The 13,573-nt window shown below is 43.5% G+C and overlaps 1 protein-coding gene and 1 pseudogene across 1 annotated transcript; both read right to left on the bottom strand.

Moving 5' to 3' along the window:
• Nucleotides 1–4: 4 nt before the first annotated feature.
• On the bottom strand, nucleotides 5–793 carry LOC102868551 (annotated as a pseudogene).
• A 3,961-nt stretch (nucleotides 794–4,754) lies between these two features.
• LOC102870023 (ADP-ribosylation factor-like protein 6-interacting protein 1-like) lies at nucleotides 4,755–12,207 on the bottom strand. The gene is made up of 7 exons (XM_006892666.1): nucleotides 12,197–12,207; nucleotides 11,803–11,876; nucleotides 9,400–9,533; nucleotides 8,745–8,864; nucleotides 6,225–6,342; nucleotides 5,636–5,720; nucleotides 4,755–4,873 (listed from the first exon to the last, which is right to left on the bottom strand). Exons 2-7 carry the CDS (start codon nucleotides 11,836–11,838, stop codon nucleotides 4,755–4,757), a joined length of 612 nt encoding a protein of 203 aa, XP_006892728.1. The 5' UTR covers nucleotides 11,839–11,876; nucleotides 12,197–12,207.
• Nucleotides 12,208–13,573: the final 1,366 nt, after the last annotated feature.

Raw genomic sequence — 13,573 nt, 5'->3', positions numbered from 1 at the left:
CTGTCTTCTTTTTGTTTGCTTTTCTTGTTGTCACCTCCTTCTCAGAGATTTCTTCTTTAGAAAGCTCAGGGTCACACACTTTGTTTCTCTGCTTTTCCACCATCTTGTTAGGTACAAAAGAAGACTGATCCACAATGACTTAAAAAACACGCCTAGCTATTGCCTGGACCAATGCTTGGTCCTTAGTCTCGGCAACAATTTTGCAGAATGGGTCAATAAACTTGATATTTTGATGGGCCAGAAGCTCTTTCCCTCCCACCTTGGTTAGTTCATCCAGGTAAATATCAACAAAGTGGAACTTCACTTCATTTGGAGACTGGCTCTCAGGATGCAAAATCTCCTTCATTAAGATGTCTAGCAAAAGCTTGATTTGGCTTTCTTCCCAGGCATTTTGCTTCAGCACTTCAAAGGACTGCCTTAGGACCAGACGGATCAACATGTAGTACTTGTTCAGATGTAGCTTGTCAATCCCTTTCCATTCTCGATTCATGGTTTGCCAAAAGGTCTGAATGAACAGGTGTTGCACCTCTGAGTTGTTAACAACATGGACGAGCTGGGATATAGTGTTTGCTAGTTCCTCCTGTAGGAGAGGTTCATCTTGTACCCACATGCAGTAAAAGAGTCCTTTCCAAATTTTCAAAAGTTCTTCTTGGCTAAAGCCTCCTGTCTCTCTCTGCGTCTTCACGCTGATGTATTGGCGCAGCTTTTTCACGGCCCGGTCCCGGATCCCCTTTTCATTCGACGCCAGCCGCTGGGCAAACTGGATCTCAGCCGGCTGCATGGCAGGAGCCATCACGCCCCCATAGCATCTTTTAAGTATTGCAACTCGAGGTTTGAATTTGTTCTTCAGTTCCTTCAGCTTGGGAAATGCCAAATTCATCCCTTTTGATTTTCAGACTGATTTGTACACTTAAATGAGTAGATCCTTGTTAATTATATCTCCGTAAAGCAATTACATATTTTTTTTTAAAAAAAGATTGCAGTCATATATCAACAGGAAACTGCCAGCAATTCCAGCCAGATTCTGAACACAATGTGGAACAAGGATGACAGATGGAATTTGGCAGAAAGCTGAAATGCCAGAAAGTTGGGCAAGCATTTGACTATCCGTAACATTATGAAGAATAGGAATTCCAGAACACTAAAATTGTGCTCATAATGAATTTGTTCAAAGAGAACAAGGGGATACCATGTGTCAGGGGTGCTTTCTTTCATGACACTTCTTGTTGCTATTGCTGATTGCCTTGGAGTTGAGCAAGACTAGCAACACTATGGCCTGAAGCCCCTCAACAACTATTGACATTTATCAAAGTTCATAGAGTTTCTGGAAGGAAGTTGTTTAGGAAGTGGAGCCACTTCTGCTTCCAAACTTGTCATAGATTATTGATTGAGTTGCCTGCAATGCATAGCAACCCTATGTGCAGCAGCTCTGAACCCTTCCCAGTCCTGAGCCAGCCTCACTAATTCTGACACACCCACCTCCATTGCCCCAGTTACTGTATCAATCCATCTCAGCTGGGGTCCTCCTCTCCTGCACTGTCCATCCACCCTTCCAAGCATAATGTCCTTCTCCATAGGCCAATCTGTCCTGGCCATGTGCCGTAAGTGAGGCAAAGCTTCAAATTCCTAGCCTCTGGGGGAGCTCTGGTGGCCTAGTGGCAAGAAGCTGCAACTACAATCCCAGAGGTGCATGGTTCAAATCCACCAGATGCTCTGCCGGGGAAGGAGGGGCAATCTCCTCCTGTACCAGTCAGATCTGATTTGACTGTACACGCACACAAAAATAATAAAATAAAAAAAAAAATCCTAGCCTCCATGGAGAGACTTTGTTTCACCCTCTCCAAGACAGACCCATTTGTTTTCTTGGCTGTCCATGGAAATGTTCAAGACTCTTCTTCATCACCATAGCTCGAAGGCATCTATTCAGCTGTCATCCTTAGTTACTGTCCAACTTTCTGAAACATAACAAGTAATTGAGAAAACCATGACCTGGATTAGGTGCACCTTTGTATCTAAACTGACATCGTTGCTCTTCAGCACTCTTGAGAAACTAGACTACATGAATATGGTGCGATAACTCATTAATAACCTGCAGTATGCAGATGACACAACCTTGCTAGCTGGAAAAGGACTTGATGAAGATCAAGTGGTGAAATGAAAGATACAGCCTTCAGTATGGTTCACATGTCAGCATAAATAAAACAATCACAAGTGGACCAATAAGCAACATCTTGATAAACAGGAAAAACTGAAAGTTATCCAATGTCAAGGATTTTTGTTTTCCTTAAATCCAGACAATTATAGTCTCTGGATCCATAAGTTGTAGTCAAAAAACCAGATAGCGTATCACATTTGGCCAATCTGCTTTCAAAGGCAAAGGTGTCAAATTAAAGACTAAAACTTGCAGCAATGAATGAATGGAAATCCAAAATTTCTGTAAATGCTCATTAAAATTATTTTAAAAAATATAAAAAACTTTTTAAAGGTTGAAAGCTAAAATATAATATGCCATTTATAGTTGATAGAGCAGCATTTTTCTTTTCAAAATAACTTAAAATAATTTGTAATGACTGTGGAGCAGAAATATGGCTTATGAGAGTTGGAAAAAGAGAGATATCTGAGATGACATGCTTGATGCCATGATTTAGTTTATGATTCATGTGGAAACTACTGAAAATGAAATCATTCTCTTTGCTTTTCAAAATAAACTGGGCATCACAGGAGTCCTGTGGGGGAAAAAAAAAGGCTAAAACTAAAATGGGGCCTGACCCAAGCCATAGCATTTTCTCAAGCATTTATATGCATGCCAAAGTCTATAGGATTGCTGCCTCTGAGTTGTTATATTGTATATGGGACATACCATGGACTGTTAGGTGAAGAAATTTTTCTTAGAAGAAGTGCAGCCAGAATGCTCCTGAGAAGGATGAAGAGACTTCACCTCACACACTTTGAACATGGTTCCAGGAGGGACAAGTCACTGAAGGAGGACGGCATGCCTGGTTAAATGAACAGGAGGAAGCCCATCTGCACATCAGTGGGCTCAAACGTACTGACTATGGAGGACGGGGCGGGACGGAGCAGGCTTTCACTCTGTGACAATTATCAATTACCACCAACTTAACAACCCCTAACAGTACACTATAAAGGAAGACACAAGGAGAGATTCCAGTTTTTTTTTAAATTTTTCTCCTTTTACACAAAACAAAGTAGAAGAAATAATACAGGATTAAACTGTAGAAGTAGTTTATCAGTTGAACATATATACACATACACACACCAAAAAAAATCCCCAGAAAGGAAGACTGGCTTATTTACAATGATGAAACATATAAAATTAAGGTAATTTTTGTATGAAACATTAAAAAAAAATGCTACATGAGTGCTACTGTCTACAGTATAGAAGAGGAAGAAACATATACTTAAGAGACAGATATACCACAGGTACAAGTTTTACAGTGTCAGTGCAATAAATTCACAAAACTACATCACACCTAGTTAATCAGAGTTTAAGGATTGCTCCCAATTATGTTCCAACATTTTTGGCCTTCAATGGATCACTCCTACTGCTTCCAACTACTTTAAAGTTCTAGTCAGTGAAATGGAGAGAATGGATCTAAGCAGCTCTCTGAAGAATTACACAGTCTGTGGAGACCAGAGGACACCACTGCCAGTAGTCAGCTCTCACCAACAGCCCTTGCCTTCCTCTGAGAAACATTTAGGAAAAAAGTCAGATGCTGGCCCAGTCCCTTCCCTCAATTCCAAAGCTGTTGGACTGACACCACCAGTACGCCATGGAGAATCATCAGGCTCCTGTTAAAGACTTACTGTGGTCTGGAAAAATTAGGATAAGCTGTTTTCTACAGAAAAGAATCTTGACTAACTGAAGATTCCTGTCCTTCACTGGCTGGGCTTAAAGTAAAGGTGATAGACAGGTATCTTAAGCTTCTGTGCACTTTCATTCCCAGTCAGCTGAACATTTGTAATTAAAATTATCTTAAAATTCTTAATCACTACCTTTTGGAAGCCCGTTGTTTCAAAGGATTTACTCCATTACAGTCTATCTGTGAGGGCTCAGGAGCTCAATGTCCATCAGATTCCCCATCTAGGAGAAAAGGTCAATGCTTCCTACCAATTGCTAAGCTCCACTCAATGGAGAAATAAACACATACTAGGGATGTGGAATTAAGTTTCACTTTTATCCCCTGGGGACTCTTCCTCCGAAGTAAAAAGCAGCAGAATGAGGAATGAACCCTACCTGGTCTCTTCCTCAGGGAAGTGGTGAAATTGGTCTCTGTATTCGTGAAGCCAGAGAGCTGTTATAAGCAGACGTACTTCCTTCAGCCACAGACCACTATGTTGTATAATTGGCTCAAGCAAAGACTAACTCGAACAATTAAGAACAGTCACTGGAAACTAAAGGTATCAAAGGATAAAATTCACTGCTCTCTCATTTTAAAGAAAATTGCCTAAAAAGAAGTTAATTAACGATGGGTCAGAAAAATCAAAACAAGTTAGTACTCATTAATGTGTTGTCCAGGGAAAGTCAACTGATGAGAACACACCAGCCACACTGGGCGTGAAGACACCGTGCATAAAGCCTTACTTGACAAGTGATGAACTCCTATTCACTAAGGGCAGAGTTAGGGAGAGCAAAGAGCTACTTGTGTAACATTTCACTATACAGATAGCACAGTCTGAACTGTTCCCAGGGAGGACACTTACTCCCATCAGTCACACTGAAGAAAGCAGATACATTATTCATTCTTTTTTTCTTTTTGTTTGAGAAGCTTGTTAATCTCTCTCTTGGCCATTCCAATGTACTTCGAGATGATGCCGTGTTGGTTTAGTCCAGGAAGCAACAGTGCGGAAGTTACTGAAACAAACAAAATAAAATTAAGGAGCCACCAATGAGCTTCCTAAAAGTTAATACACTTTATGGAAGGCAGTGTCTCAGTTATTTCAGACAGCTAATAGGTTGGCAACATAAAATCTCTTCATTTCTCTTGGGCTTGATCCCCAGGAACTTGTTTTCATAGCCTTCCAACTTGAGATAACATGCACTGCTTATTTTTCTTTCTTGTACATTACTGTCAACCTGGGTTACAGTCTTTTGTCTTAACTGCCCTCTGAGACTTTGTTGTTTTTGTCATTAAGTGCCGTTGAGTCACTTGGGACTCATAGGGACCCTATATACAAGAGCCCTATATCCTGCTTTATCCTGTGCCAATCTTATGGTCTCTAACACAACTACTAACCCCATTACCCCAGTCACTGAATCAATCCATTTCATTCCTCTCTTGCGCTATCCCTCCACCCTCCCAAGCATAATGTCCGTCCCTCTCCAAGGAATGGTCCCTCCTTGCAACATGTCCACAGTATGTCAGACAAAGCTTCAGAATCCTTGCCTCTAAGGAGAAGCCTGGCTTCATCCTCTCCAGGACGAACCTGTCTGTTTTCCTAGCTGTCCATGGTACTTTCAAGATTTTAATTTCCTAAAAACAGGGAACTGGGCTCTCTACACTGCCACAGACCCTTGATCAATGACATGACCTATGTCAGCACTATGCCACTGTTGACTGAAGAAGTTATATTCAGCTGGCCAGGATGTACCTGTCCTGCTTCCTCAGAGACTTACCAATCAAGTATGTGAGGAAAAGGTTGTGGACCTGCTGTCCCACCCAGGCGACTGCAGCCAGAGAAACGATCATGGTCATGAAGTACTAGGAATAAAAAGAGCAAGAGCCAGCTCTTAGAAGCAGACTAAACATAGTTGTATCATTTCAGGAGTTCATTTCCAAAATTGGAAAATAATTCCACTTTTATATATAAATACTTAATACTAAGATATTCTAGAAAACACCATTACATGTAACTTTATAGAACTTAGAAACATTTTCTCTCCTTACAATTAAGCTATTTTTACAATTCGTCATTTCACATAGTAACCTCATATAATGTGGAGTGAGAATAGATGCTTTCTAAGTATACATCTTCTAGTTTGGGGATTTTTTTTTTAAAAATTGTTTTCCTAGAGTGGAAAAAAAAATGTAAACTATAAACTTGTACTGACTGTACCTAACATAAAGATTTACAAGAGTAATCACAGAAGTTAAACAGATAGTGAAAAAAGAACTCTATGACAACAAAAAGGTTATCTACTATGAACTAAAATTGAGTCTTAAATTTTTGCTTTGGTTAAAACCAAATCGCAGCTGAAGTATTACCATTTTAGGCTTTTCTTCCTTCAGTGTGAAGAGGCGTCTCCACCAGCCAACGGCCCTGCGTCGCGTTTTTACGAGATTGCTGCAAATCTCGTGGAATCTTTGCTGCTGCTCAGTGGTCCTGGAAAAGCAATTTTCAATGTAAACAGACCGCTAGAGTAGGAACAGATCATCCTCTTGAAGAGCTATCGCCTAAAGACATTATAAAGAAAAAAGTCGTATCCGAGCCAGGTGAAAAAGTGCTGAAGACCTTTGCTGTAACACAGGAACAGGTTTTTCCATAAGGAGGTGTATGTACCTGTATTTTTATATTCAAAGTAATGGCAACCTGAGTCTCTAAATCCACACCGTGTTGTTATGTGCTGTCAAGTCACCTGCGACTCATAGCGACCCTATGTGCAACAGTTCTGAAGCCTGCCCTGTGCTAAACCAGTCTCACTAACTCTGACTCACCATCCCCACTGCCCTGGCTACTGTAGCTTAACGAGTATCACAGAAGAAGATTCAGGATTACTTTGGACCACGGAGCAATCAGTGTTGATTTCTTTATTATTTTGCAGATCCTAATGTGCCTGGGCCTTTACAGCCCATTGGAATGCTCTCACTCTCCTGAGAGGGGTGTGACATTGCCATCAAATAGTTCTATGTGTGCACTCATCAATAAAGTAGAAAGTACTGGCGTTAAAGCATAGACAAAGCGCGGCTGCAATAAAATGCTTTTTGAAAAGCTGTGAGTGTGAGTGGTGAAGGAGGAAAACCTGTTCACTGAGATCTGGCTGCTGGAGGTTTCCCTGTGAGCTCAGCGGCACAACCCTGAGGCCTGTGTGGCTTTCTGTCTCCTGCACCCCTCATCCTGTCAAAACTGCAGTGATGGATACAGCAGAAGGCCCTTGGACATTATGTAAGCAACCAGACTTTATATTCTGCCAATCAAATTGTGGTCATGGAATGCAATGTTTGTCCTCCCTTCCCCAAATGGTTAAAAAACAACAACCCCAAACCCTTTTTTTTGCTCTGGTGAGAAAATGAATCATGTACTGATTACCAGGAAACTATCAGTGTTTACTTCTGAAAACTTTCCTTCAGGAGTTACAAATTTGGCAGATTAGAAGGGGAAAGATACCCAATGCCAGTTAAATTTGTTACAATGCATGGTCACAAATGCCTCCCCAAAGCAGTCCCATAATTTACTTCAAGTGAAAAAACAAGCCTAACACTGATCTTTTCTGCTTTAGGGAAAGCATTTTAAAACAAACGTGTTTAATTATTACATAACTGAAGCAAACTGCTCCCATGACGTTTTTGAAGATTTGTTCTCAAAAAATTTCCTAAAGTACAGACTCTTAAAATTACCATTTTTTAGAATGTTTTCATTTGCTGTCATCTGCTAAATAAAAAACTAAAGGTACAACCTATTAAAATAAACAACCAAGGAACTAGCAGCTGAGAGGAAGAAAATCTATTCCAACATCCAATTTTAGCCATTTTTGGGATTAAAAGTGAGAAATTCAGCATTCCAAAGGGAAACTAAAGTCCTGTAACATGATCCTTAGTCACATGATCCTTGGTCACTGACCAGGTCTTAGGACTTCCTCTAACAAATAAATTCAAAGAACTTGAACTTTAATTCTAAAGTACTGGCCATGCTTCTGGCTGCTTCTCTACCACTGCACTGCCTCAATTTCTCCACCTTAAACGTAAGAGCAGTCCTATATAATTAAAATAAATAGTGGCTCTAATAGCATCATGGAGACTCGAGAAAGACCCACAGCGACCCTATGGACAACAGTCCTCTCCTGTGCCATCTTCACGTTTCCTGACACACACAAGCCTACTGCAGTTGTCACTCTGTTAATCCACCTGGTTGAGGATCATCGTCTTTTTTTACCAGCCTACCAGACGCCTTTGAGCTGTGGTGCTGGAGAAGAGTATTGAATGTACCATGGACTGCCAAGAAAACAAACAGATTCATCCTAGAGAGGGTTAAACCAGGCTACTCCATGGAGGCAACGATTCTGGGGCTTCGTGTGACATACTTTGGACATGTTGTAAGGAGAGACAGGTCCTTGGAGAGGGACATCATGCTTGGGAGGGTAGAGGGACAGCGCAGGAGGGGAAGACCCTCTATGAGGTGGACTGATTCAGTAACTGGGGTAATCGGGATGGGTGTGTCAGAGGCAATGAGATTGGCACAGGGTAGAGCAGGGTTTAGGGCTGTTGTACATGGGGTCACTATGAGTCGCAAACGACTCGACGGCACATAACAACAACAACCAGCCTTCCACCCTTCCAAGCATCATGTCCCTTTCCAAGGAATGGCCTCTCCTAGCAACATGCCCAAAGTAGAAGAACTGGAAATTCACTGCTCATATCAATCAGCTAAGAAATCCTTCCCAAAAGAACTAAGAAACCAAGCCCCTCCATATCTACTGAAGAGACAATTCTTTGTGTTCATTGCAGCATTCTTAATCAGACTCAGTAGTAACTAACTTCCCAGAGATCCCAATCCATGATTCCACCTACCATTTATTGGAGCCAAAAATGCGAGGTGCAAGAATGGGAACAAGGTAGTCAGCCAAGCACAGAAACATCACAAAACAGGAAACACCAGACAGGACTGACGGATCTAGATAGTAGACTGTCCTGTTCGAAAAGAAAGAAAGGTTGAAAAAAAATTTTTTTTAAGCCCACAGTCACTATTATTCCTGGCTAGTGTGTTTAATTCATTCACTAAACCCACTGTTTCTCAAAGCCATTATTGACCCTTTCCATTCAAATCTCTCAAAAGTGGAGCTTTCTAGACGCTTCATGGCAATAGACCATGACTGCAATAGAGCTAATGGTACATGTTGTAATAATGTGTATGAGTTTCAAAATTTGTTTTCAAGAAAACGAAATGTCAACACCCAAAAGCTCTCTGAGGTTCATGATTTTTAAGGGTATAAAGAAGCGACAGGCCAAAAAGTATGAGAGCCACTGATTGAATTCACCTGCATTAGGTTACCAACTTATCTAAGTACTAGAAGTTCTGAAGACTAGGCCAAGGGCTCTAAGGAAGGGGATTCGTTACAGATTATACATTACAGATAACTCAAGGCACTTTCCTAAATGGAGGCTGTGCCTTACCTGAGCCCTTACTGACCAAGCACAAACCGCAGTAATGTAATAGGGCACTTACAGAAATACCAAGGAGACCACGCCCATGATGGCAGGTGGAAACCAGGCCCTTTCCCAGCGGAGGACTCTGTCGGCCATCAGCATCACCTCTCCCCATCCCTGCAGCTGTTCTTCTAGACTCGCCGTCTCTGCAGCCTACAGACGACGGAGAGCGATCACTTTACCCATCTCAACATTTCTGAGATTCCTGAAGCGTTTAATTCTTCTAAGTTACCAGACATGGAAAAATCACGATCTTATAGTTTCTGAAAACTTCTGCTGTTAGTTCCACACAAAGAAGGGGGTCGGGGGGAATCCTATGACATACTGGTCACTTTCCAAGTATTGGGGATACTTTGCCCAGTAGAGCCCTGGAGGTGGGGACAGCTGGGCCCATTTTACAGTTAAACTGAGTTCAGAGTAGTTGGTTCACTCATTTCAGAAGGTTAGAATTAATCTGTTGTTTATGTACTTTGATTGATTTAAACTCTTAAGTCCATTAGGAAAGACTCACTTTGGACAGCGTTCAATTTCTAAAATAGCTTTTTAGATAATCGAATCACTGAGACATTGGCATCACAGTCAAGGAAAACTATTTTCACTGAATTATATGTGCTCTTTTAATGCATCTAATCTTCTTAAGACCATGTCCATTATGATATTCTGGTTAGACTTCAAATTTCTCCGCAAATTTGACAACCAGAGGGGGAAAAAATGGACCTCTCCTGTGAGGACTTGTGGAAAACAAAATACAAAAATGTGACAGAAGCCCATGATTTTGATAGTAGGAAAAACCGTTAACCAATTGTTAGGTGCCTTCAGTACAACATCCAGCAACTCTTAAGAACAACAGATCTGAACCCTGTCCTATCCTGTGCCATCTTCATCATCTCTGACACACTAGAGCCCATTGCTGAAGTCACTGTGTCAATCCATCTGGGGAGTGGTGTCTCCCTCTCCTTCGCTGACCTTCCATCTTTCAAAGCATGAGGAGGTTCCTTTCCAAGGAAGAGCCTCACTTGGCTAATTACATGTCCAAAGTTTGAAAGCGGAAGCTTCACCACCTTTGCCTCCAAGGAGCAGACCCTGGCTGCACTTTTCCCAATATATATCTGAGAAACACAGACTGTGAAGCTCTTCTACTTTGGACATGTAGTTAGCCAGATGTCCCTATAAACGTCATCCCTAAGGCAAACTGCAACGAGAATTTTAGTTTAATCTTACTACAGATGCTCTTTGTGCCGCACAGGTCACTCAATCAGGTGGTGTCATTTTTTAAAAATTATTATTTTTTTGTGTGTTTGTAAGTCAAATCGGATCTGACTGGGACAGGAGGAGATTGCCCCTCCTTCTCCAGCAAAGCATCTGGTGGATTCGAACCGCATACCTCTGGGACTGCAGTGCAGCTTCTTGTTACTAGGCCATCAGAGCTCCCTCAGGTGATGTCATTTTTACGATTTTATATATTTCTACTGCAAATGACTCTTGAAGCAACGCTCTGGTGGTAAGCATGGGTGTGTGTGTGTGTGTGTGTGTGTGTGTGTGGTGTGTGCACAGAGAAGAGAGGGTGTGGCTCTCTAATGACAGCGAAGGGGGCGTGTGGGTATGTTTTTAAGCGGGCAGGCCACGCATTCTAAAAACCAGAGCCAAGGGCCTATCCTACACAATCAGAACTGCTGGCAAAGTCAATTCCTTAGCACCTGGGCGTTTTGAAAAGCCACCTGCATGCTCTGGTTCCTCCTTCCACTGTGGTGTGCTGGTACGTGGCCTGCCTTGCTCTGAGAGAGAGGGACCGGGGTTAGGGAGGTGGGGCCCAGATCCTGCAATCATTTTCAAGATGCGCCTGGACACGACTCTATCTTAGTCTCTTCCTGTCGTCCTGTGGCCCTGAGGCTTTTCAAGTCCAGCTAAGACGTCCGAGTGTCCTCCCAGCCGGCCCCCACTACTCCCCCGAGGCGACTTCGCAGCCTCCCTGCCGGCTTAAACCCACTCGGCAGCAGCCCTTTGACCCTCCACGTCTGCCCCCTAACTAGTAAGGAGAAAAACACGTTATCAGGTAATACCGGGGGGGGGGGGTAAGCCTGCATCCGCCTGCGGTCCCGCGCACCTCCAGCTCGGCCTGCCCCCCAAGTCGGCCCCCCTGCTCACATTTCCTTCCCAACCCCCTCCCGCCTTTGGTCAGCAGTCGCACGCCCTGCTGGCTCTGCGGCGGCGAGCGTTCCCTGGGTAATGACAGAAGTCCACACGACTAGTGACCGTCACGCAGGAGCCACCACGAAGCCCGAAGAGCAAGGCGGCATCGCCAGCGCCTAGAAGCCGGGCCCGCCGCAGGTGCCGAGAACGAGGCCGCCGCGATCACCCATCTGGGGCCGCCGAAATCCGGAGGCCCTGCTGAGTTCCCTCGCGTCGGGTCGCCGGTACTCACCAGCAGATTGGTGCTACGATTATCGCCCTCCGCCATCGTCCCCGAGGTATAGCCTCAGTAAGCTCTGGGAAGCCCTTAAAACAACCCCTGCCGAGCCTTCGCCGCGACCCCAGCGCGAAGGTACGCCCCGCAAACGCTTATATAGGCTGACCGCTTTTCCCGAGAGTCTTCGCGAAACTCGCTTCTCATTGGGTAGGCCGAGCTCAAGCTTAAAGGTACCCGAACCAACCACTGCCCGGCGCTTGGCTTGAAATCAAAGCGAAAGGACAGACAGGCTGAGCAGGCGGAGGAGGGGGGGGTAGGGAGTAACCAATCGGCGCCCAGAGAGTGGACGACGCCCCGCCCTGCGCCTTCGGAAGCGGTTTAACGGCCGCTGCCTTGGGCATGTTTTGACTCCCTAACGAGCTTGGCACAGGGGCAGTGCTCTCACCCTCTTTCCTGGGACTTCTAAGCAGTTTAAGGAGTCTCTCCGCTGCACTGAACGTGCGGAAAGAGGAGAAGGGGATGTAATATTTAACCTCTTTGTCGTTCATGCGGCCTCTGTCATCCCATCAGGCAGGTCCTTGCTGATATGGCGTCTTCTCCTCCCTCTCCTTGCCAGGTGTTATCAGTGCCCCATATCGTGAAGTTTTGAGGACAGAGCTGTTTAAGTACATTTTGCTGCAATTTGAGTTGTAGTGCTGGAAGAGAGTGCTGAACATCCATCCCATGGGCCACCAAAAGAACAAACGTTAGTGGAGAAAGCGAAACCAGGGTGCTCCCCCAGGCAAGAATGGTGAAGCTTCACCTCACTTATATAGGACATGTTAAAGAGAGGCTCTTCCTTGGTAAGGTGGCAGGTCAATGAGCACCCTCAACAAGATAGACACTGACGGTGTCTGGAGCAATGGTCTCAGACGTGTCGGACATAAGGCCAGCACAGTATAGGACAAAGCTCAGATCTGGCACTCAACCATTATCAGTTAAAAATAACACCTTAGTTGGGGACAGTAGGGCAAAGCAATCTGAGAAAAAGAAGTCTTGGGGAATTTTTGGTCGTTACTCAAGTCATTTAAGAAAAACTCTCATTTAAACTTTCGAGATCATGTTACAATGAAAATCATTTTTAGAGTATTGAGGAACTAGATTAACTATACTGAGACTTTTTTTCTCTCCCCAGGATTTCGAAATGCATTAAAATTTGTGCCAACAAATCTGAAGGACAGCGACCTGACCGACTGACTGGAAGAGATAGGTATTTGTTCCCATTCCAAAGAAAGGTCACCCAACAGAGTGTGGAAATTATTGAACAATATCATTAATATCACATGCAAGCAAGATTCTGCTGTAAATTATCCAAAAACAACTGGAGCGACCTGTCAACAGAGAACTTCCATATATGCACACTGAATTTAGAAGAGGCTGTGGTACAAGGGATATTATAGCTAATGTTACATGGATCTTGGCTGAAAGCAGAGAGTACTAGAGGAATGTGTGTTTCACTGACTATGGATTTAGATTGTGTGGATCACAACAAACTGAGGCTGACTCTGAGAAGAATAGGAATCCCAGAACATTTGATTGCACTTATGCAAAACCTGTATTACAACTAAGAGGCAGTCTTCAGAACAGAGGAAGAAGACAATACATGGTTCAAAATCAGGAAGGGGGTCCACTGAGGATGTATTGTCTCCATACCTTTTGTGTGTGTGTGCTGTCAAATCGGATCTGACTGGTACAGGAGGAGATTGTCGTGTGTGTGTGTGTGTGTGTGTGTGTGTGTGTGTGTGTA

The sequence above is a fragment of the Elephantulus edwardii genome, unplaced genomic scaffold (assembly GCF_000299155.1).
Source record: "Elephantulus edwardii isolate Elephantulus edwardi_28Jun2011 unplaced genomic scaffold, EleEdw1.0 scaffold00117, whole genome shotgun sequence".
Classification (NCBI taxonomy): Eukaryota; Metazoa; Chordata; class Mammalia; order Macroscelidea; family Macroscelididae; genus Elephantulus; species Elephantulus edwardii.
Note: the sequence above shows the minus strand (reverse complement) of the source record. Positions and strands in the feature narration are given on the sequence as shown.